The sequence below is a fragment of the Salminus brasiliensis genome, chromosome 9 (assembly GCF_030463535.1).
Source record: "Salminus brasiliensis chromosome 9, fSalBra1.hap2, whole genome shotgun sequence".
Taxonomy (NCBI): Eukaryota; Metazoa; Chordata; class Actinopteri; order Characiformes; family Bryconidae; genus Salminus; species Salminus brasiliensis.
Window position 1 is genome coordinate 41,673,038 of NC_132886.1, and position 25,419 is coordinate 41,698,456.

The 25,419-nt window shown below is 44.6% G+C and overlaps 1 protein-coding gene across 6 annotated transcripts in view; it reads left to right on the forward strand.

Annotated features, from left to right (window-relative positions):
* Positions 1 to 6,186: 6,186 nt before the first annotated feature.
* Positions 6,187 to 25,419, forward strand: part of LOC140562681 (myosin IXb) — a 43,933-nt gene continuing 24,700 nt past the window's right edge. For 4 of the 6 annotated variants that reach the window (XM_072688515.1, XM_072688518.1, XM_072688519.1 and 1 more), the window contains exons 1-9: positions 6,187 to 6,301; positions 6,876 to 7,737; positions 18,815 to 18,909; positions 19,798 to 19,860; positions 20,332 to 20,431; positions 22,891 to 22,991; positions 23,526 to 23,649; positions 24,287 to 24,376; positions 25,042 to 25,158. In XM_072688515.1, the coding sequence (XP_072544616.1) occupies positions 6,883 to 7,737; positions 18,815 to 18,909; positions 19,798 to 19,860; positions 20,332 to 20,431; positions 22,891 to 22,991; positions 23,526 to 23,649; positions 24,287 to 24,376; positions 25,042 to 25,158 (1,545 nt within the window). In that variant the 5' untranslated portion in view covers positions 6,187 to 6,301; positions 6,876 to 6,882. Of the gene's footprint in view, positions 6,302 to 6,343; positions 6,472 to 6,875; positions 7,738 to 18,814; positions 18,910 to 19,797; positions 19,861 to 20,331; positions 20,432 to 22,890; positions 22,992 to 23,525; positions 23,650 to 24,286; positions 24,377 to 25,041; positions 25,159 to 25,419 lie in introns of those variants that run through there. The other 2 variants (XM_072688517.1, XM_072688516.1) reach the window with 2 other exon arrangements.

Genomic DNA, 25,419 nt, shown 5'->3' on the forward strand with positions numbered 1-25,419 from the left:
ATGTGGAATAAACCAGTGTTTTGCTGTTTTTGTGCCGTTTCTCTAATAAAATTTACAGAAGCGAAAAATATGCAAGTGATTATTCAGCAGTTTTATCTCAGCGTCAACAGTTTTCACTTCTGCTCTCACTCACTTCTGGGCCCCCCATGACCCCGTCGCCGGTTCACCGCTTGTCCTTCCTCCGAACACTTTTGCCAGATACTGACCCGGTCGATGCAGCAAAACGTGGAGGCCAGGAAAGTGCACAGGAAGAGTGACGGAAAGCCGGATAACAGGTGGGACAGAAATAAAGATGGACGCTGGAGAACGGTCTGAAGGGTCTGAAGGGTTCAGAGCCCCAGCAGGCATTAGTGAAGGCATGGGTAATAGGACAGGGCCGACTGCAAGGCTGGATTATGCTCCCTTTACTCACCGGAAACTATTTAACCGCCACTGCCCACATACTTCTAGGTGTCCTTTACGTCGGCATGGATGTTAAGCGGTACAGCCACTAGAGGGCAGTTCAGAGTGAAACTGCAGTGTCTCCCTCTGCTGGCCTTAGTAGGAAGCTCGTGCACAGGTCACCTTCACCTGAGGCTCATCTCATTTACATTTACATTTACATTTATGGCATTTAGCAGACGCTCTTATCCAGAGCGACTTACAAAGTGCTTTGCTATTTACCCAAGAAAACCTCAGCTAGTTAGAATAGACTAATACAAAAGATACCTCCAAGCTTAGACATTACTAAACACAATACAATAAGGCAACCATAGAACTATTCGTCCAAGTACTCTCTGAAGAGGTGGGTCTTCAGTCTGCGTTTGAAGACAGCGAGCGACTCGGCCGTTCGGACATCCAGGGGCAGCTCGTTCCACCACTTTGGTGCCAGGACAGAAAAAAGCCTGGACGCTTGTCTTCCGCGGATTTTGAGGGATGGTGGGTCGAGCCGAGCCGTACTTGAAGCTCGAAGGGCTCTTGGTGCAGATCGGCTTTTGACCATTGCCATCAGATACGGAGGGGCTGGTCCGTTCTTGGCTTTGTAGGCCAGCGTCAGGGTTTTAAATCTGATGCGGGCAGCTACAGGAAGCCAGTGGAGAGAACGCAGCAGTGGAGTGACATGGCTGAATTTAGGGACATTGAAGACGACCCGTGCCGCTGCATTCTGGATGAGTTGCAGGGGCCTGATGGTGCGCAGAGGGAGACCAGCCAGAAGAGAGTTGCAGTAGTCAAGTCTGGAAGTGACGAGAGACTGAACAAGCACCTGGGTGGCCTCTCTAGAGAGGAAGGGTCGAATTCTCCGGATGTTGTACAGAAGAAATCTGCAGGACCGAGTTACGTTTGCAACATGACTTGAGAACGATAAACAGAGTGAAGATTGCGGTGAAGAGTGGAAGAACTTGCAGAAGTGGTAGTTGAAGGAGCAGAGAGGGGGAGTGAGAAGGAGAGAAAGTGGTGATCAGAGAAGTCCAAAGGAGTCACAGCCACATCCAGAGCAGGGACAGGTCTGCTGAAGATCAGGTCCAGAGTGTTACCTGCTCTGTGTGTTGGTGCAGACTGGTTGAACGCGAGATCAAAAGAGGATAGGATTGGGAGAAGGCATGAAGACTGGAGTTTCTCTGATGGAAGGTTGAAGTCGCCAAGTAGAATAAGTGGGGCGTCAACAGGGAGTCCACTCAAGAGAACATCCAGTTCATCAATGAAACTGCCCAAAGGACCAGGAGGACGATAGAGAACAATGATGAGAAGTCTAGTGGGAGAAGAGACAGTAACAGCATGGTATTCAAAAGAGGAAATGTCAAGATTAGAAAAAGAGAGCGGGGTGAAGCGCCACCGAGGAGAGAGAAGTAAACCGGTGCCGCCGCCCCTGCCAGTCCTTCGTGGAGAGTGGGAAAAGGCAAAGGCAGACGACAAGGCAGCTGGAGTTGCAGAGTTGTCCGGGGTGATCCACGTCTCAGTCAGTGCCAGGAAGTTTAGAGACCGTGCAGAAGCAAAAGCTGAGATGAAATCTGCCTTCTGCACTGCAGACTGGCAATTCCACAGTCCCCCAGTTACCATCACATTGGTATTAGAACAAGGTGGGTAAATGAGGTTACCGGAATTGCGGCGTCTGCATCGGTATCTGCACCTCCGGCTGCTGTCAGAGGTGAGGACAGGAATTGCAAAGCACATCTTCAAGTACAACAGAATAGAGTTGAGTAAAAAAGTTGTCGCAGCAGATATTCTAGCTAGGAGTCATGACGTCTAACAAACCGCTACAGACGTGCACGTCTGTAGCGGCTCCACACCTAATTTATCAAGATTGGAGGCACTTGGCTCCTCCTCTGCAATTCACACTTCTAGCTGGCCTGAAACTACACCTGAATCAGCACCTCAATCAACTAGTGAGCACCAAGCTTCTATGTTAACCTTAAGACAAGAGTGTTAGCAGAATCTAGTTAGAAGTATATTTAAAACCAGCCTACCTTACAAGCTAAAGATGACCCCAAGTAAAAAAAGCAAGCACACTCTCCAGCACACAGGTGCTGGTCCTGATGGGCTGATTTGGACTTCTCTTAAGCTCCTCAGTTTGGAGGGTTCTTGGAGGCGTCACTGTTACTCTACCAATCACTGAAGTGTTTGTGGGGCTTGCTGGATATTTAGGATTTGACCCTCTGCTTCAGTTCGGGGCGAGTTCGTGTTTCGGTAAGCTACATACCTCTAGCTCTATGTGGTGTCTACATAACCCAGTAGCTTCCTCATAGCCACATAAGCTAAAGTATGTGTAATATAATAATAATAATAATTATATAACAATATAACAAATAGCCTAATGCACAACTATCGCCAGTATACAGGAAATGTTGGGTGTGAAATGGTGTGCTGGATGAGGGCCGAGCCAATGATCAGTACCCCAGTGATGCCCTCGAGTGGGAGGGCCGTAGCTGGAGGATCATATGAATACATAATACATAAGACACTGATGTATACATCAAATACTTTCCAACTATGAAGGAACAGGAACAGAAATATGAGCATTTAATGTATTTATTTGTGGAGATTATGGGATAGTTTTATAGTGAAAAATAGGAGAAGAAATAGAGACAGAGTTTAGGAATCATGTATTTATGTGGAATTGTGTTCAGAAGGAGATTAGCGCAGTGGTGCCCTGAGTCAGCGTGGTCCTCGCTTCTGCACGGGCTTCAGACGCCGGGTCAGGTTACAGATTCCTCCCAGATTCAACGGCAGAAGCAGGCCTGAGTTACTCCGCTGATGCTGCTTCTGAACACCGACTGTAGGAAACACGTCCGCCATGTTGATACATTTACAACCAGAGTTTGTGCACTAGAGACCAGAGGCGGAGCCAGACGCGCCTACTCATCTGGTAGACCCGCCCCTTTCTCTCAGTGCCCTGGATTCCCAGTTCGTCCGGTAAGTGAAAAAGAAATCAGAACTGGTCCGCCATGACAGTTAACAGGGGAAACACGCCAGCAGTACAAGATAACTTGGTTGTCACTGTAGCGCCCCCTAGTGGCAACATGTGACCAGGAATGTATTGTGACCCAGTTTTAAATGCAACTGCATGCGAAACCCAGTCTGTGTAGCTTCCAGCGCCTGCGCTCGCGTCCCGGCGTGAAGTAATCTTCGGGGCCTGGGAGTCCTTCGGGACGGTTCATGCTCAGGGGTGGTGCTGCACCTGTCTGCTCTTGGATGAATATAAGGACGACCACAGAGGCCCGAGAGAATTCCCCTGCTGTCAAACCACAGCATTCTGGGTCCTTTCCTGTAGAGATTAACCTCCAGCAACTCTAGAACACTAGAACACAAAACTAATACAATCTAGAACGCAAACACACAAAGAAAGGCTCTAGAACACAGACCTAATACAATCTAGAACGCAAACACAAAGAAAGGCTCTAGAACACAGACCTAATACAATCTAGAACGCAAACACACAAAGAAAGGCTCTAGAACACAGACCTAATACAATCTAGAACGCAAACACAAAGAAAGGCTCTAGAACACAGACCTAATACAATCTAGAACGCAAACACAAAGAAAGGCTCTAGAACACAAAACTAATACAATCTAGAACACAAACACACAAAGAAAGGCTCTAGAACACAGACCTAATACAATCTAGAACGCAAACACAAAGAAAGGCTCTAGAACACAAAACTAATACAATCTAGAACACAAAACTAATACAATCTAGAACGCAAACACAAAGAAAGGCTCTAGAACACAGACCTAATACAATCTAGAACACAAACACACAAGGAAAGGCTCTAGAACACAGAACTAATACAATCTAGAACCCAAACACACAAAGAAAGGCTCTAGAACACAAAACTAATACAATCTAGAACGCAAACACACAAGGAAAGGCTCTAGAACACAGAACTAATACAATCTAGAACCCAAACACACAAAGAAAGGCTCTAGAACACAAAACTAATACAATCTAGAACGCAAACACACAAGGAAAGGCTCTAGAACACAGAACTAATACAATCTAGAACACAAACACACAAAGAAAAGACTAGAACACAAAACTAATACAATCTAGAACGCAAAACTAATACAATCTAGAACAAATAACTAATCTAGAACACAGAACTAAAATGTATTGTGTGTAAAAATGGTTTTTTGTTGTTGTTTTTTGTTTTTTTAAACGTGGCAGGCTGACCGGAAGTGATTTTACCCGCGTTGTCGCTGTTTCCTGCTAACGGTCTCCCTGCTGTTAATGACACTGGGGTTTTGGCGCGCTCTAGTGTTCGAGACTGTAACTGCAGCGCTCCGCCCGTGCCGGCGAATAATGCGGTAAATGTCGGCCTCTAGTGGACGCTCAGGAGAACAGCAGGAGCGCCAGACTCCCTCATTGAGCCCGTGTTTCGGGGCAGAGGGCTGGGCGGGTCAGAGCCTCTCTTACCCAAGAACACACCCTGCTCTCCTTCAGCAGCCTGGCCAGTCTTAGTTAGTCTCTACAGATCAGCCAATCAGCTTCGCTGTTCACGGTGATGACGTGTTTGATGGGCAGACTGCAGCTGGGCTGAGCCGCTGTGGAGCAGCTGTATCGGTACCGGGCTGAGCTGAGCCCGAGTCTCCTGAAACTGAAAGAAGAAGGGGGCCGTGTGTGTGTGTGTGTGTGTGTGTGTGTGTGTGTGTGTGTGTGTGTGTGTGTGTGTGTAGGGTGGGGGGGGGTGTATCTAGAACACGGTTCTCTTTCTTTTTTCACTTCCAGCTGAGCTGATCATTAGCTCCTCGCTCCACCTGAGGAAGGTGGAGGAGGTTCCTGCTGTTCTCTCAGGTGTTCAGGAAGACTCGCGGTAGCTGAAATTCCCCCCACCCGTATTCAGTCAGGCCCCGCCCTCCTGTGCTGCGATTGGCTGAAAGTTCGTGTTCAAGGTTTTTATTGGTTGATGATCTCTGGCATCTTCATTTGATCATTTATTTAAGAATAAAAATGTAGAACATAAATCTAGAACACTAGAACACACTGATGTGTTAGGACCCGTGTTCTAGAGTGCCTAGTTAGTATGTTCTAGACTGACTGATTTGTGAGAACTCGTGTTCTAGAATGCCTGTGTTCTACATTACCTAGGAACACAAGTACACAGGTCTTACTCAAATCTACCTAATTCTAGAACCTAAATATGCAAAGAGCACAATTAAACAATCTAGAACCTTCAACATAAGCATTCTAGAAGACTTGTATGTGCAACTTAGCACTCTAGAACCTAAGTGCACAAAACTTTAGGCACTCTAGAACGCAAACATGCAAAGAAAAGACGAACACAAGAACACAAAATTAATACGATCTAGAACACAAACACCAACAAAAGACTCTAGAACACAAGAACACAAAACTAATACGATCTAGAACACAAACACCAACAAAAGACTCTAGAACACAAGAACACAAAACTAATACGATCTAGAACACAAACACCTAAAGAAAAGACTCTAGAACACAAAACTAATACAATCTAGAACACAGACACAGACAGATTGGCAGTCTAGTACCCAATCATGCACTATCTAGGTCCTATAGAACGCAGGCACGTGTACTGGAACGCTGCAGCCGAACTTCTGACCAATCCCTGCGCTGGTGGGCGGGGCCTGTCCGAATACGGGTGTGAAGTGGAAAAGAGCGAGCGCGCTGCTCGCGCGGGGGGGTGAAGCGAAGTTACAGAGCGAGGAAGTAACACCGCGGCACGAGAGCAGAGCTGTAAACACGCGGAGAGGCTCGCGCTGTAGTGATTTCACCCGGACTGCGTTTCATCTGGGCTGCTTTTGATCTCACACCTGGCGATCGGACGTCACTGCTGACGCGCGGTAGGTGAGTCCAGCGCTCAGGTGAGCGGCCGCTGTTGGGTTCTGTGGGTCAGGAAGCGGGTTGGTGTACTTTGGTCGCGCGGGCTGGACGGAGGGAGGCTCTGACGTTGTTTACCTCCTTTTCCTGGTTGGATCGGGCGCGTGCTGTGGGGGAATGACACCGGACTGAAGCAGGTGAGCTCGTCCAGGTGGGGTTCAGCTGTAGGTCCGGGCAGGTTGGGGTTGTTTACAGCGTACCTGGGGCTTTTGGCTTGTGTCTGAGCTCAGGGTGGAGCAGGAGCAGGAGCAGGAGCAGGAGCAGGGCAGGTGAAGGAAGTACACCTGAGCACAGGTGGTCCAGGTGGGCTTTCTGGTTCAGAAGATCAGTGCTTATTAACTTATTAAGCCCAATCCTTCACCATGTGAGCGTTCTCCTGGGTGGGCGTAGATCAGGAGTTCCTAGCGTTCTAGGTCAGGCGGGACAAGCGTGAACATGCACCAACCCTGAGGTCTTTTTTTTCGGATTTCCCTCTCCCCTCCTCTCCCCTCCCCTCCTCTCCTCTCCCCTCCTCTCCCCTCCTCTCCCCTCCCTGCTCCAGGTGATCTATGTCATGCGGTGTGCCGAGGCGAAGCTGGTGCGTGCCTGCAAAAGCTACGATGAGCGTCCCGGAAAGCAGAAGGTCCACCTATCAGGATGAGGCCACCTACGTTCTCCAGATATACCCAAGACTGTCCGTCAAAACGGCCCAGAGCTGCACCCTCAGGGTCCACAAGGATGCCACAGCGGCCAGAGTCGTCCAGAACGCCGGGGTCACTCTGGGCCTGGACGTGTCCAAGCCGCACCAGCTTGTGGAGGTCAGGGAGTTCGGAGGAGAAGAGTGGGTCCTGCACGCCAGCGACCGTCCGGTCGAAAGGGTGCTCCTCTGGCCGAGGAAGGTCCAAGAGCTCCATCTGCAAAGCCACGGGTACTACTTCGTCCTCCAACCGGGTGGCCAGGACGCGCCGAGCCAGACGGGCCGCGTGCCGGACATCCGCGGCCTTCAGAGGCCTGACCCGGAGGACTGCAACGATCTGTGCGGCCTTCCCGTCTTGACCGAGAAGAACATCCTGGAGACGCTCCGTCGCCGCTTCCTCAAGAAGCAGATCTACACCTACGCCAACAACATCCTCATCGCCGTCAACCCCTTCAAGTTCCTCCCCATCTACAACCCCAAATACGTGGAGATGTACGAGAACCACACGCTGGGCCGCCTGGACCCGCACGTCTTCGCCATCGCCGACGCCGCCTTCCGCGCCATGCTCAACAAACACCTCAACCAGTGCATCGTCATCTCCGGCGAGAGCGGCTCCGGCAAAACCCAGAGCACCAACTTCCTCATTCACTGCCTGACCGCCTTCAGCCGCAAGGGCTGCACCAGCGGCGTGGAGAGGACCATCCTGGGGGCGGGGCCGGTGCTGGAGGTAAGGAAGCACTTCAGGGGTTCCCCACTGAGGGTGGGTGAACCTTGATACACGATAAGTATCAGAATCAGAACCACCAGTGGAGCTACACCAGTCTCCTGAGTTTTATACGGAGTGATGATGATGATGATGATGGTGGTAGTTCTCTTTAGGGACTACTTTTTGCCGCACTACACCCTGCAGCATGTATCCCTCCAGACTAATCTCCTGAAGGGAGTATCATAGATCATAGACATACGTACTTGGGTTCTCAAGTCCCTAACTTTCATGTAATTATGTACTAGAACATCTGATTTGTGCGTAGTTGGGTTCTCAAATGCCTGATTTGTGCGTAGTTGGGTTCTCAAATGCCTGATTAGTGCGTAGTTGGGTTCTCAAATGCCTGATTTGTGCGTAGTTGGGTTCTCAAATGCCTGATTTGTGCGTAGTTGGGTTCTCAAATGCCTGATTAGTGCGTAGTTGGGTTCTCAAATGCCTGATTTGTGCGTAGTTGGGTTCTCAAATGCCTGATTTGTGCATAGTTGGGTTCTCAAATGCCTGATTAGTGCGTAGTTGGGTTCTCAAATGCCTGATTAGTGTGTAGTTGGGTTCTCAAATGCCTGATTAGTGCGTAGTTGGGTTCTCAAATGCCTGATTTGTGCGTAGTTGGGTTCTCAAATGCCTGATCAGCGTGTAGTTGGGTTCTCAAATGCCTGATTAGTGCGTAGTTGGGTTCTCAAATGCCTGATCAGCGTGTAGTTGGGTTCTCAAATGCCTGATTAGTGCGTAGTTGGGTTCTCAAATGCCTGATCAGCATGTAGTTGGGTTCTCAAATGCCTGATTAGTGCGTAGTTGGGTTCTCAAATGCCTGATTTGTGCGTAGTTGGGTTCTCAAATGCCTGATCAGCGTGTAGTTGGGTTCTCAAATGCCTGATCAGCGTGTAGTTGGGTTCTCAAATGCCTGATTAGTGCGTAGTTGGGTTCTCAAATGCCTGATTAGTGCGTAGTTGGGTTCTCAAATGCCTGATTAGCATGTAGTTGGGTTCTCAAATGCCTGATCAGCGTGTAGTTGGGTTCTCAAATGCCTGATTAGTGTGTAGTTGGGTTCTCAAATGCCTGATTAGTGCGTAGTTGGGTTCTCAAATGCCTGATTAGTGTGTAGTTGGGTTCTCAAATGCCTGATCAGCGTGTAGTTGGGTTCTCAAATGCCTGATTAGTGTGTAGTTGGGTTCTCAAATGCCTGATTAGTGTGTAGTTGGGTTCTCAAATGCCTGATCAGCGTGTAGTTGGGTTCTCAAATGCCTGATCAGCGTGTAGTTGGGTTCTCAAATGCCTGATTAGTGTGTAGTTGGGTTCTCAAATGCCTGATCAGCGTGTAGTTGGGTTCTCAAATGCCTGATTAGTGTGTAGTTGGGTTCTCAAATGCCTGATCAGCGTGTAGTTGGGTTCTCAAATGCCTGATCAGCGTGTAGTTGGGTTCTCAGATGCCTGATTTGTGCGTAGTTGGGTTCTCTAGAAGAGGTTGTGTGAGTGAGAGCCTTTTAAAGGACCAAAGTCGCTTGATGGAAAAGTTCTTTATACTCGTACATTTCATTTGCAGAAAAAAATGGTTCTTGTATGACACTGCTCAGAGAACCCTTTGGGGTTCTAGAATGCCTAATTTGTATCCAGTCTTACACTTATTCATAAACCAGGAATCTAGGGATTACTTTTTGTAGCCGCACTACACCCTAAAGTGTAGTCCTAGTCCTCCACCATTTTAATGATCTGATTTTAAAAGCAGGTTCTAGAGCCGAACTCTTCTCAGAACTCTGGTAGAACCGTGTCTCAGGCATCAGGCAGCGTCTTCATCACCATTAGGTGAAGAACTTTCTGTGAGGAGCTTCTTTTTATTAGAGCTTCAGACGTCTGCTTCCCTTCACCTCCACTGTAGAACTCCAGGATGGGTTGGAGGTTCTTTGGGTTCCAAAGGTTCCAAAGGCAGTAAAACGAAGCCAGTGTCACCTACACAGCAGTGATCACCCGTCTGATTCTGGTGGTGTGCTGTTCTGCTGCGATGCTGATTCGCGTCAGTGGTGGGGGAGCTGTGATGTTCTGGTCGGTGGCTGGGGGCCTGTAGGTGTAGGTGATGATTCACTGATGGAGCTGTGTTTTCATTTCTGCATCATAATTTCCTGATCAGCTTCTGCAAAGTGGAAACAACGACTGCGGTACAGGAAGCACTGCTGAGCTACAGCCTCACACACACACACACACACACACACACACACACTAAGCTGTGTCACTTTCACACCAAGGCAGATAACATCACCACAGAAGATAAGTGGTCTACTCTGGTAATTTTCGTCTGTAGCTCCACTCAACACTGGAACACGCCTGACTGTACTGTACAGTAATACACACACACACACACACACCAACACACAGTCCTTGTCTGAGGTTCTAGGCCCCTAACCCCATCACTCTAACCCCATCACTCTAACCCCATCACTCTACCCCCCCGTCTCTCAGCAGTGAGAGGGTTCTACTGTAGAAGCTCCAGATCTCATCAGAACAGATAAAGCAGCTGAACATGAATCCAGTAAAAAGGAGAAACAAGAGCTTCTCATTCTAAAGAGAGAAAGTAGTGAGATCTTGTCGGGGAGCTAGTCTGAAGAACAGAGCTCGGTTCCTCCAGGGTTCTCCTGGATGCCCCCCAGTCCAGCCAGCACAGCGTGGAGGATGTGTTCAACTCCATCATCATCATCAGCAGCAGCAGCAGCAGCAGCAGCTCACCTGATTTACCATCATTAAGCCCTGATTTACCACCAAACCAGGTGTTGATCTGAGGAGAACTCTAAATAATACTAGACTCCATGAGAGAGGAGAACTTTGGAGATGTTCTAATGATGAACACAGTGATGGAGAACCTCCACCACTTTCTGTAGGAGTGTTATTATTAGTGTTTATTCTAGTATCAGTGACTTACTGAGCAGATCAGCAGCTTAATAAATATCACACTGTTCTACTTGAAGGGGAATTCCACCCGTTTTTAAAATTCTCAGCGTAATTTAGGTCAGAGTGGAGGAGTGAGGTGTGAAGCCTCTCTGATTTTTTTATAGTGGCGGGAAATGGACCAGGCGTCTCCATGACGACACAAATATAGACATTTTATTTACTATCTAATAACTCCATTATATTCCAGTGTATTATTTACTGTGGTAAAGAATATGGATTTGGGGTTCTAGAGGGCCTACATTCTGTTCCAAAAATGCATGTAGTTGGGTTGCCTAAGTTGTGTTCCAAAATGCCTCATTTGCCTGTAGTTTGGTTCTAGATTGCCTAGGTTGTTTTCTAAAATGCCGAATTGGGTTCTAGATTGCTTACATGCTGTGTAGTCGTGTTCCAAAATGTTGTGTTGAAAAATGCCTTGCATTTGCATGTAGCATGGTTCTAGATAATACCTTAGGTACATGTAGTTGGGATCTAGATAATACCTTATTTACATGTAGTTGGGTTCTAGATGGCTTACATTTTGTAGTTGTGTTGTGTTCCAAAATGCCTAATTTGCATGTAGTTGGGTTCTAGAGTGTGTACATTGTGTGTAGTTGTGTTCTAGACTGCAGGAGCTGTGTGTAGTCGTGTCTAACCTGTGTGTCAGATCTGTAGACGGGTTCTCTGGGTACTGTTTTACTTCTTCTCCACTCTGTGGAAACACTCAGGCCTGGGGCAGTGCACGGAGAACCGCATGGTATGGGATCTCTGCGGAGGTGGGGTTTCTCTACGCCGTTTCCCTGATTGTGTAAAGAGAGCTGTGGGTCAGCTGAGCGAAGACTGATGCCCACAGAACCGAGTGTTTGCTGACAGCAGGCAGTGTTCACGCTCTCTGAAGCATTGTTGAAGTAGATCCTGAAACCGCTCACATGACCCGGGGAGGTCCCCCCTCACCACTTCCTCTCCAGGGAACGGGGAGGGGGGGCTCTAGAGAGAAAGCCCTGGCTATTAATAGAACCTGCCAGTCTGCCTGGCTGTGGAGCGGCTCTGAGCTCCAGCGGTGGGCAGTGGAGGTGACCGGCTGGAGACGGCTGGAGGCGGAGTGGACTGCAGCTGAGCGTCTCTCTGATTGGTCGCCCTTTGGTGGTACTCGCGGAGGAGCGTTGTGGGTTCTGGTGTTGTAGCACAGGGGTCAGCTGGTGCTGTGTTCTGCAAGGTTCCTCTATTTGGTGCTGATAATTACTGCTATTATTAATTACTGGGTGATTTGGTGAAGCCAGTGGTGGTAGCATATAGAACCATTTAGATGCTTTGCCCTATTAGAAGGTTTTTACTCATTGTAGATGGTTCTATAAAGCACCAAAAAAGGTTCCACTATCATTAAATATTAAAGTACCCCAGGCTAGGCCTAGACAAGGCAGAATTTCCAGTCTTGATTCACCATCGGACCTATATAGACCTGCCCAGACCAATTAGTAAATCACTTGTATTAAGGGTTCTTCAGGGGTTCTTTAGTAAAAGCAGTGGTTCCACATAACGCTATTTGAATCCTTAAATTAAAGGGTTCTTCATACCCTGCTGTAAAGGGTTCTTTATATAATATTTTAAAATGGTTCTGTATAGCACCAAAGGTATATCCTTAAATGAGGTTCTTCAGGAGTTATTTTGTAGAGGCTGTTGTATGCGAAAGAACCATTGCTATACATAAATGGTTCTTTGCCTGGTTAAATGGTTCTTCATACACAAGAACCCATTTTTATTAGAACTCTTTCCTTATACCTTGAAAAAAGGGGTTCCCTAAAGGAAATATAGAACCATGACACCTGTTTCATTAGAAGACAAGGAACACGAAGTTCTACAAGAGTTCTTTAGTAAAGGCACTGGTTCTATATAGAACCATGACAAGCGAAACAACCATTTAGCATAGATTTGTTAATGGTTCTTTGCCTGGTTAACTGGTTCTTCATATATAAAAGAATTCTAGTTCCACTATTGTTATGAGAACCCTTTTAGCTCACCTCCTTTAAAAAGAGGTTATTCAAGGGTTCCACATAGAACCATAACTACTCAAAGAACCGTTGCAGTGGTGGTGATATGAACACACAACCACAAACAAGTGACTGGGTTCTGCCTTTACTTTGTTCGTCGTACTAAAGAACATCATCAGTCATCTGAGCAGAACCGACCGGTGTGCAAAACAGAATCCGAGCTTTAAAGAACCATCAGCTTCTTGAGAACTGCGGTCCTCAGCATGTGAAATCACAGCTGCGAGTTCTCCGGTGGAAATGTGCCGGGCCTCGATATCTGGAACAGGTCAGACAGGTTCTCCGGATTCCCCAACTGCCTTTCCTTTCATCTTCTGCTCCAGAACCTCTCAGACCTGCTGCTCTGCCCACGCGAAGAGCGAGAGGCCGCTGAGCGAGCCAGCGCGCTGTAGTGAGGGTGCTCAGAGACCGGGTTCCTCAGTGACCCAGTGAAGAGAAGAACCGAGGCAGCGGTGAGCCGCCGTCACTGATCTGCAGCTCTGTGTCCAAAAAATTGTGGACACCCCTTCTAATGAGCTGCACCCATTGCTGACACAGATGTGCAAATGCACACACAGCTTGTCTAGTCCCCGTAGAGAAGAAGTACTGCCAATAGAATAGGACTAACTGGAGCAGATCAACAGCATGACCCTAATGCCAGGCGTGGGCTAGAGGGGCACTGAGGAGCTGTGGAGCTGAGGCTTTTTTAGGGGGAATGGTCTGACGTCTGCTGGTCGGACTGATTTAGTAAGGGGCTGTGCTCAGACCAGCCAGACCAGCCTCTGCTGCTTTCTGCAGAAGAGAAGAGGAAGCTCATGCTGGTGAAACTTGCATTGTGTGTTGACCTGAATAGCGGTGACGACATTGTGCAGCAGGAAGTGTAGTGGGCACATTCTGACCACTGTGCTCGCGCCTGCGCTGCGTTTGGGGCTTTTTCAGGCACTGCCCTTCATTATGCAAGCCTAAATCATCACATACTCTCCTCAAACCGTGTGGCAGCTACACCTACTTTAAAAAAAAGGGTTCTCCAAGGGTTGTTTACTGAAGGTAACGGTTCTAAATAGAACCAAGACAACTTGAACATTTTAGATGCTTGAATAGTTTAAATATTTTCCCCCGGTTCTGTGTAGAGAATGGTTCTACATAGCAAATATACGTTAATTATTATTATCATTATTATTATTGTGTTTATTATTATTATTATTATTGTTGTTGTTTTTATTATTGTTGTGGTTGGGTTTTTTTATTATTATTGTTTTTTAATTATTGTTGTTGTTGTTTTTATTATTGTTGTGGTTGGGTTTTTTATTATTATAGTTTTTATTATTATTGCTGTTGTTTTTATTATTATTATTGTTGTTGTTATTATTGTGTTTATTATTTATTTTTGAGCCAATATAAACTTTCAAATAACCAAAAGAACCCAAACTGGTTGCCCAGCAGTTCCTATTAAATCCCAGGTTAGCGCTGTAGGGTTGCTAGGTGGTTGCTGTGGTATCCTAAGTGGTTTCTGGGACGGTTCCACAATCATTACTAGTGGAAGGAACCCTTTATTCTGCTTGGGTGCCTGTTTGGGTGCCAGGCTCAGAGATGCCAGTTATTCTCCGTCTCCTGCGAGGGGAATGCGAGTGGGTGGTGGCGGCTAGTCCAGGTTTATATGGTGTGGTGGTGATGTTTAGAGATGTTCTGAGAAATGAGACACACACACACACACACACACACACACACACACACACACACCTGCTGGAATGAGAGCAAGTATGAGCAGAAGGACTCCCTTAGCTGTGGAGAATTCTGATTAGTAGGTGTATTGTCAGGTGGTGGAGTTGAACATGCTGAGTTGGCCTGTGGCATGTGTGTGTGTGTGTGTGTGTGTGTGTGTGTGTGTGTGTGTGAGAGAGTAAGGGCGCTGGGGGACGAGTCCTCCGGGTTTCTGTGAAGGGTGTTGCCTGCCTCTGAATACCACAGCAGGCAGGAACAGGCTGCGGCCTGCCTGCTCATGCTGGCGGATACGTGCAGCAGCCATGGCTGAAACATCTCTCTTACTCTCACAGTATCTCTCACGCCTATCTGCTATCTCTCCCTCTGCTGAACCACAATCTCGAGTAGAGCATCTATGAGCGACTGGCAGGAACTCGTCACTGATTTTATAGAGGCATTAAAGTTACAGTGGCGGCGAGTTGAACCCGGACAGACTTTTACTACAACACGAATATAGCCATACAGTATGTGCACCATATGTCCAAATGTTTGCGGACACCCTTCTAATGACTCATTGCTGACACAGATGTGCAAATGCACACACACAGCTTGTCTAGAACCTGTAGAGAAGAAGTACTGCCAATAGAATAGGACTCTCTGGAGCAGATCAACATCATGACCCTATTGGCACCATGCTGCCTAATAATGCCAGGCGTGGGCTAGAGGGGTATAAAGCCCCCCAGCATTGAGGAGCTGTGGAGCAGTGGAGGAACTGTGTTCTCTGGAGTGATGGTGGAGGAGCTCCATCCAGTACTTTTGGGGATTGGATGAGTTGGGGATGATGAGGTGGGGGTGGTGATTCTTCAACATCCTGACCTCACTAACGATCTTGTGACTAAATGCAATCAAATCCTCACAGCAATGTTCCTCCTCCAGAATCTAGTAGAAATTCTTCTTCTCTGGACAGTAGAGACAGTTACTGTCTCAGTTGAAGAAGAAACAATGATTTGGTGTCCCAATACTTTTGTCAATACAAAACCTTGAAGCGGTGCAGTTGTCAAAGTGTGTCATCGAGATGGTGCAGGTTTGACCTGTGGTGATGCCACAGACATCCGTCAGTGTCCAGACCTCTCTCTCTCTCTCTCTCTCTCTCTCTTTCTGAGGAGTGGGAGGGTCGTTCTACCCACCCGGTCACTCAGCGTGGGCGGTGCTGGCCAGCGTCTGGTCTGTTAGCTGACGTATCAGAATTAGCAGTTAGCGATCTCCTCCAAGCGTGCTGACCACCAGTGGTAGTGGAAGTCCACTGGACCATGCTAGCCTTCACCCTCTCAGTGCTGTTAGCTTTATGTGCTTGGGGGTTCTAGATAGTGTGGGGCACTCGGAATGACTAAGTTAAGGAAATTGTGGGGGAAAAGTCGGAGATTAGCAGATTGGGAGGTTTTGCTTCATAGAAAAGTTCAAATAGAAAGACTTTTATTATAGAAAAACATCAATGATCTTAAATATTAAGATTTATATTGTTTAAAATCATAAAATATTGAAGTTTGTTTTAGAAAAGCCTTCAAATATAGATCACTGTTATTCTAGAAAATAGATTTATTTTTTATTATAAATATTTATTAGTTTAGCTTTAATCTGCCAAAGCTTTTGCTATAGAAATATAAAAAATTAATAAAGTTTTTTTTATTTTGGAACATTTGTCAAGATTTTTGCTTGGTTAAACCACCTCAGCCCTTCTGGTGTGAGCTCAGTTTCTGCAAACTGACAAAGAAAAGCTGCTGCTGGGGCTTTTAAGGTTTGGGGGCTGGATAGTGGTGTGTGTTATTTTGACTGAAGTGTGTCTGTGAGAGCTCGAACCATCCACCGCACCGCAGCCTCCCAGCTGTGTCTTATTTAGGTGGTTCTGACTCGCCGGACGCTTGATGTGGCTTAATGACAGAAACGCGGTGCGGCTGTGTGACTGTGTGTGTGTGTGTGTGTGTGTGTGTGTGTGTGTTTATTTCAGTCAGTTTCATTTTCACTCAGAGGGTTTGATCTTCCTCAAAACCAGGCGTCCATCTGACGGCTGCCTGCTGATCTCCAACTGAGCTGATCTGTGTTTCTTGTAAACTGTGGTGTTTTCAGTCACCCTGACCTGCACTGACCAGCCTTTTCATTAGAACAGCAGGAGGAGCTGTTGTGGAGCTGTTGTGTCGCTGTTGTGTCGCTGTTGTGGCGGTGTTGTGGCGCTGTTGTGGCGGTGTTGTGGGGCTGTTGTGGAGCTGTTGTGGGGCTGTTGTGGAGCTGTTGTGTCGGTGTTGTGGCAGTGTTGTGGCGCTGTTGTGGAGCTGTTGTGGAGCTGTTGTGGGGCTGTTGTGGAGCTGTTGTGGAGCTGTTGTGGGGCTGTTGTGGAGCTGTTGTGCAGCTGTTGTGGGGCTGTTGTGGGGCTGTTGTGGGGCTGTTGTGGAGCTGTTGTGCAGCTGTTGTGGGGCTGTTGTGGAGCTGTTGTGGCGCTGTTGTGGGGCTGTTGTGGGGCTGTTGTGTTGTGGAGCTGCTGTGGAGCTGCTGTGGAGCTGTTGTGGGGCTGTTGTGGAGCTGTTGTGTTGCTGTTGTGGGGCTGTTGTGGATCATCATTAGCAAAGATTTGTGACTCACACGCGACTCACACACTAAAGCCTGATAAAGTTGAGCCTGAGGGGAGAACAGGAATAGAAAGGATTCAGTTCGGACCATCAGCTTTAGCATGGTCATAAAAACATCGGCTTTACCAGCTATTGTTGCTGATCTTACACAAGCCCTCTTATACAGAGCTTACTCTTATTATACAGAAATCTTCAAATATCTAACTATGATATAATAATATAATAACAATGAATAATGTTTATGAAAAAATACTAGTTTATTGAGGTGTGTATGGACTAATATCTCTATTCTAGTGTATAGGAGTGTTTATTGAGGGGTTTATGGACTAATATCTCTATTCTAGTGTATAGGAGTGTTTATTGAGGGGTTTATGGACTAATATCTCTATTCTAGTGTATAGGAGTGTTTATTGAGGAGTTTATGGACTAATATCTCTATTCTAGTGTATAGGAGTGTTTATTGAGGGGTTTATGGACTAATATCTCTATTCTAGTGTATAGGAGTGTTTATTGAGGGGTTTATGGACTAATATCTCTATTCTAGTGTATAGGAGTGTTTATTGAGGTGTGTATGGACAAATATCTCCTATTCTAGTGTATAGGAGTGTTTATTGAGGAGTTTATGGACTAATATCTCCTATTCTAGTGTATAGCAGTGTTTATTGAGAGTGTTTATGGACTAATATCTCCTATTCTAGTGTATAGGAGTGTTTATTGAGGTGTTCATGGACTAATATCTCTATTCTAGTGTATAGGAGTGTTTATTGAGGGGTTTATGGACTAATATCTCTATTCTAGTGTATAGGAGTGTTTATTGAGGGGTTTATGGACTAATATCTCTATTCTAGTGTATAGGAGTGTTTATTGAGGAGTTTATGGACTAATATCTCTATTCTAGTGTATAGGAGTGTTTATTGAGGAGTTTATGGACTAATATCTCTATTCTAGTGTATAGGAGTGTTTATTGAGGAGTTTATGGACTAATATCTCTATTCTAGTGTATAGGAGTGTTTATTGAGGGGTTTATGGACTAATATCTCTATTCTAGTGTATAGGAGTGTTTATTGAGGGGTTTATGGACTAATATCTCTATTCTAGTGTATAGGAGTGTTTATTGAGGTGTGTATGGACAAATATCTCCTATTCTAGTGTATAGGAGTGTTTATTGAGGAGTTTATGGACTAATATCTCCTATTCTAGTGTATAGCAGTGTTTATTGAGAGTGTTTATGGACTAATATCTCCTATTCTAGTGTATAGGAGTGTTTATTGAGGGGTTTATGGACTAATATCTCTATTCTAGTGTATAGGAGTGTTTATTGAGAGTGTTTATGGACTAATATCTCCTATTCTAGTGTATAGGAGTGTTTATTGAGGAGTTTATGGACTAATATCTCCTATTCTAGTGTATAGGAGTGTTTATTGAGGGGTTTATGGACTAATATCTCCTATTCTAGTGTACAGGAGTGTTTATTGAGGTGTTTATGGACTAATATCTCCTATTCTCGTGTATAGGAGTGTTTATTAAGGTGTGTATAGACTAATGTCTCCTATTCTAGTGTATAGGAGTGTTTATTGAGGTGTTTATGGACTAATATCTCCTATTCTAGTGAATAGGAGGCAGATTAGCCTGTTGTTTGGATAGTAAGTATGCTGGCTAGCGTGCAGGGTGACTGTTGTACAGGGTTTCACTAAGCAGGCCTAAACCCAGCTCACTGCTGCTGCTGGTACTAGTACTGGTACTGAGCTGAACAGGTTGTTATGCTCTTCTGTCCTGCAGGCCTTCGGGAACGCCAAAACTGCCTACAACAACAACTCCAGCCGCTTCGGGAAGTTTATCCAGGTGAACTTTTTGGAGGGTGGCATCGTCAGAGGGTGAGTCAGCCTGAAAGCCTCTGTGTGCTTTAGAGAGAGAGAGAGAATGTGTGTGTGTGTGTGTGTGTGTGTGTGTGTGTGTGTGTGTGTGTGTGACGTGTCTGCTGCATATTCAGTCAGGCAGCTCAGAGATGGAGACTGCGATAAGAGCGTTTAGTTCACTTTTCCTCTGCTAAAAGCGACGGTTCAGCAAAAGCAGTTCTCCTCCCCCTTGTGGTCGAACAGCCCAGTCAGCTAACAAGTGATGAAAGCCTATACCCCACCAATTAGCACTGGTGCTAAACCGCAGGCCTAAACATCACACCCTTTTCCTTAAGCCCTGGTGCAAGACCTCCCCTTGACTGTGATCAGTATAATTATTGTTTTAAGACTCCTCCCCCCACTATCACTGGTCATAATCCCCTATATTGTTGGTACTGAAGCTCCTCCCTCTAGCTGCAATTGGTCCTAACCACCCTTGTTTGTTTAGAGACCCCTCCCCCAGACTGTAATTGGCCGTAATCTCCCACCTTGTTTGTTCTGAGACTCCTCCCCCTGACTGCAATTCTGATCACCCCTACATTTGGTCAGAGACTCCTCCCCCGTCTGCGATTGGTCCCAATCCCTCACTTCGTTTATTCTGAGGCTTTTCCCCTGAGTGTGATTGCTTCTCATCATAGCCTCATTTGTTCCAAAGCTCCTCCCCCTGAATGTAATTGGTGCATCATCCTCCAGTTTAAGCTCCAGGTTAACCCAAAAGAAGCTGATGTCCCGACCCGAGCTATTTATAGACTCCCCTGATTTACAGTGTGTCACAGAGCTGCCAGGAAAGGGGTGATGACGATCATGATGATGATAATGATGATGATGATGCCAAGCCTGGATTGCTCAATCTACATTTGTTTTCAGAGCCACCATAGAGAAGTATCTGCTGGAGAAGTGTCGCCTGGTGTCCAGGAAGAGCTCTGAAAGGTAACTGAGTAGCACCTACGACCCAAACCCACCACAGCGTCCACTCTCTACACTCCTGACCCATAAATATGTCCAAGCGATGGTCATAAGATGTGAACAGAGGGATTCAGGTTTGGTGTGAAATGCTTGGTTCTAGATAAGCTCCCCCAGTCAGAGCTGGAGTTCTACACTGGAGGTGAAGGGAAGCAGATGTCTGAAGCTCTAATAAAAGCTCCTCACAGAAAGTTCTTCACCTAATGTAATACATTTCTGTGCATGTTCAGTGCAAATGTATCCCTCCACCATTTTAATGATCTGGTTCTAAAAGCAGGTTCTAGAGCCGAACTCTTCTCAGAACTCTGGTAGAACAGTGTCTCAGGCATCAGGCAGCGTCTTCATCACCATTAGGTGAAGAACTTTCTGGGAGGAGCTTTTAGAGTGGTTGACCCATCTGTGGTTGAAGGAAGGGTGATGAGAGTGTGTTTATTGCAGGAACTACCATGTGTTTTATTATCTGCTGGTTGGAGCTTCTGAGGAGGAACGGGAAGAGTTCAAGTTGCTGGAGCCAGAAGAGTATCACTACCTCAAACAGGTAATCAAACACACACACACACACACACACACACACACATTGGAGTGTTTACTGCAGTGTTTATAGACTAATATCTCCTATTCTAGTGTAAAGGAGTGTTTATTGAGGTGTTTATGGACTAATATCTCCTATTCTAGTGTAAAGGAATGTTTATTGAGGTGTGTATGGACAAATATCTCCTATTCTAGTGTATAGGAGTGTTTATTGAGGTGTTTATAGACTAATATCTCCTATTCTAGTGTATAGGAGTGTTTATTGAGGTGTTTATGGACTAATATCTCCTATTCTAGTGTATAGGAGTGTTTATTGAGGTGTGTATGGACAAATATCTCCTATTCTAGTGTATAGGAGTGTTTATTGAGGTGTGTATGGACAAATATCTCCTATTCTAGTGTATAGGAGTGTTTATTGAGGTGTGTATGGACAAATATCTCCTATTCTAGTGTATAGGAGTGTTTATTGAGGTGTGTATGGACAAATATCTCCTATTCTAGTGTATAGGAGTGTTTATTGAGGTGTGTATGGACAAATATCTCCTATTCTAGTGTATAGGAGTGTTTATTGAGGTGTGTATGGACAAATATCTCCTATTCTAGTGTATAGGAGTGTTTATTGAGGTGTTTATAGACTAATATCTCCTATTCTAGTGTATAGGAGTGTTTATTGAGGTGTTTATGGACTAATATCTCCTATTCTAGTGTATAGGAGTGTTTATTGAGGTGTGTATGGACAAATATCTCCTATTCTAGTGTATAGGAGTGTTTATTGAGGTGTGTATGGACAAATATCTCCTATTCTAGTGTATAGGAGTGTTTATTGAGGTGTGTATGGACAAATATCTCCTATTCTAGTGTATAGGAGTGTTTATTGAGGTGTGTATGGACAAATATCTCCTATTCTAGTGTATAGGAGTGTTTATTGAGGTGTTTATAGACTAATATCTCCTATTCTAGTGTATAGGAGTGTTTATTGAGGAGTTTATGGACTAATATCTCCTATTCTAGTGTATAGGAGTGTTTATTGAGGTGTGTATGGACAAATATCTCCTATTCTAGTGTATAGGAGTGTTTATTGAGGTGTGTATAGACTAATATCTCTATTCTAGTGTATAGGAGTGTTTATTGAGGTGTGTATAGACTAATATCTCCTATTCTAGTGTATAGGAGTGTTTATTGAGGTGTTTATAGACTAATATCTCCTATTCTAGTGTATAGGAGTGTTTATTGAGGTGTTTATAGACTAATATCTCCTATTCTAGTGTATAGGAGTGTTTATTGAGGTGTTTATAGACTAATATCTCCTATTCTAGTGTATAGGAGTGTTTATTGAGGTGTTTATGTGGACTAATATCTCCTATTCTAGTGTATAGGAGTGTTTATTGAGGTGTGTATAGACTAATATCTCTATTCTAGTGTATAGGAGTGTTTATTGAGGTGTATATGTGGACTAATATCTCCTATTCTAGTGTATAGGAGTGTTTAATGAGGTGTATATAGACTAATATCTCTATTCTAGTGTATAGGAGTGTTTATTGAGGGTGTTTATGGACTAATATCTCCTATTCTAGTGTATAGGAGTGTTTATTGAGGTGTTTATAGACTAATATATCTATTCTAGTGTATAGGAGTGTTTATTGAGGGTGTTTATGGACTAATATCTCCTATTCTAGTGTATAGGAGTGTTTATTGAGGTGTTTATGTGGACTAATATCTCCTATTCTAGTGTATAGGAGTGTTTATTGAGGTGTGTATAGACTAATATCTCTATTCTAGTGTATAGGAGTGTTTATTGAGGTGTATATGTGGACTAATATCTCCTATTCTAGTGTATAGGAGTGTTTAATGAGGTGTATATAGACTAATATCTCTATTCTAGTGTATAGGAGTGTTTATTGAGGGTGTTTATGGACTAATATCTCCTATTCTAGTGTATAGGAGTGTTTATTGAGGTGTTTATAGACTAATATATCTATTCTAGTGTATAGGAGTGTTTATTGAGGGTGTTTATGGACTAATATCTCCTATTCTAGTGTATAGGAGTGTTTATTGAGGTGTTTATAGACTAATATCTCCTATTCTAGTGTATAGGAGTGTTTATTGAGGTGTTTATAGACTAATATCTCCTATTCTAGTGTATAGGAGTGTTTATTGAGGTGTTTATAGACTAATATCTCCTATTCTAGTGTATAGGAGTGTTTATTGAGGTGTATATGTGGACTAATATCTCCTATTCTAGTGTATAGGAGTGTTTATTGAGGTGTTTATAGACTAATATCTCCTATTATAGTGTATAGGAGTGTTTATTGAGGTGTATATGTGGACTAATATCTCCTATTCTAGTGTATAGGAGTGTTTATTGAGGTGTTTATGACTGATATCCTAGTGTATAGTGTATTGTGTAGTGAGTGTGTAGTGTATAGTGGGTGTTTATTGATGGTTTGTTGTCTCTTGTTGTTACAGGATAACCCTCAACTGGAGGATCAAGCAGAAATCCAGTATGAATTTAAGAGGCTTCATCAGGCCATGGAAATGGTTGGCTTTCTGCCTGCAACTAAGAAACAGTGAGTATGCTGTCTAACTGTATAGTAGTCCACAAAGTAAGACCATAGCAACTACCTAGCATAAATCCTAGTAAAAACCCTAGCAACTGCCTGAAAGCTGCGTAACCCTTCTCCCTGTCCTTCAGGAACTGCACTTCTGTAGGTAAGGATTGTATTTGGAGGTGTTGATCTGATGAGTCTCAGCGGACTGGATTTTTTAAAATAGGCATCATCCAGCTTCCTTGAAATACAATAATAGAGATGAGAATAGCCCAGGGTGGTGAGGAGGAGGGGGGTGGTGTTAAGCTAACACACCCAGTGTGAGTTAACATGCTTGCCATGCTGTGATGTAACCTTTATGATAATATGCAAAACACTTACGAACAGTCTGGGAGAACCTCGGTTTCTTCATCATATGGCCTGGAATGTGGCCTGACCCTCCCATTATAGGAAAGAGGGCACTAAGCTGGAACAGAAACTGCAGGTCAGCCAGAACACAAACAGGTATTGTTTATTTGTTTGTTTGTAAACGTTCTCTTTTCCTCTGTTTTACAGGATCTTCTCTGTGCTGTCCGCCATTCTGTACCTGGGCAATGTGACGTATGAGGTGAAGGCTGATGGAGAGGGTCTGACAGTGGGACCTGCAGACGTCCTGTCCACTCTCTCTGACCTCCTCAAGGTGACCGTCTTCATCATTGTACGCTACACGAGCGAAAACGCTAATTGTGGGAAATTAGCACACGGGTTCTTTAGCGGTTCTGAATCAAGTCATATACATCTCGGAGAACCATTTAGAGGCTTATCTGGTTCTTTGCCTTGTTAAAGGGTTCTTTTTATTGGTGGAAAGCATGTAGATGAACCTTTGACCTTTTTGCTAAGAGTGTATACCCATTTGTGAAAGGCCTCCATCATGGGTTCTATATAGAACCGTATACAACTCAACTTAACTTAAAGGATTCTTTCTTCTTCACTGTACAAGGAAACATTTTCTAGATGGTTCTGTATAGAACCTCTTCAATGCAGCACCAAGAAGGGTTCCACTGTTGTTTTCAGTGGGACTGTACTGTATGTACTGTGTGGAGTGGTGGCAGTAAAGGTGGTTAAGGAGTTAGAAGTGAACCCAGCGGCCGCTATTGTCTGGAGCGCTGTCTCGGCTCCGTTGCGCTAATCAGAGGTGTGATGAAGCTGTCATACGTTAGTCAGGTATTATTTGGAACATCGGGGCTCTCACCTGTGCCATACGCCAGCAGGTGCTGATGAGTCACCGCTCTCCTGCTAGGTAGTTTTCTAACTCCGAGATGTTTCTGAAAGTACAGGTGAAGAAGAAGCTGCTGGTGGAGGCTCTCACCAAGAGGAAAGCAATGACCGCCAATGACGTCCTCATTCTGCCGTACACACTCAGTGAGGTGAGCCTGCTCCATACACGCCACTCAGTTCACTGTAATATTGAAATATTTAACCAAAATATCATTAGACACTCTTATTATTATTATTATTATTATTATTGTTGTTATTGTTGTTGTTGTTGTGAACTGTTATATCAAATATATTCTGCCATGTCTTATCTTAGCTCTGTTCTAACATTATTTTTGTTATTAGGAAAATACATAACCAGTAATACTAGTATATTATATTTTACATAATTTAAAAAGTATAATTATTGCTGTTCTGTTCTTAACTGTTTATTGTTATTATAAAACATATTTTTCATATTTTATATTCTATGTAATTCACAATATATTTTATTAAACAAAATTCTACATTTTTGATGGAAATTGTTTTATAACAGTGTTGAACATAGAAACATTATAAACTCTTATTATAAACTGTTAGGAAATAGTTATATTGTTCTGTTTAGTTCAATAATAAAATCGTTATAACTATTCTAAACAATTATATTATTAACTATGAACTATATGGGAATTGTATTTGTTCTATTCTTATTAAAACTATTATTAATTATTATTTAATAATAAGAGATAATTTTTTTTTTTTTGTCTGAGTTGATGTGATTAAACACAGACTCTGCTGTGACGCTGATCTGATTGTGGTTTTAATGGTTATTCTTTAGGCCATCACAGCCCGAGACTCCATGGCTAAATCTCTGTACAGTTCACTGTTCGACTGGATCGTCCTGCGGATCAATCACGCTCTTCTGAACAAGAGAGACATGGAAGAGTCCGTCCCGGTACGTCCCAGTTAACCACGCTTACCTGTGCAGCTGCACCAGTGCAGTGGTGTGACTATCAGCGCCGCAGGCTGGCCATTCACACCAGGGCCCGAAGTCTGCAGTCTTCTATCACTGCTCCTGGATAGTAGGAGTATTATAGGGTATCTAGTGATAGTGTGTGTGTGTGTGTGTGTGTGTGTGTGTGTGGGTGGGTGTCCCATACACTTCTATAATGTTGAACCGCATCCATGTACTGGAACAGGTTCTCTCCGTTCAGCC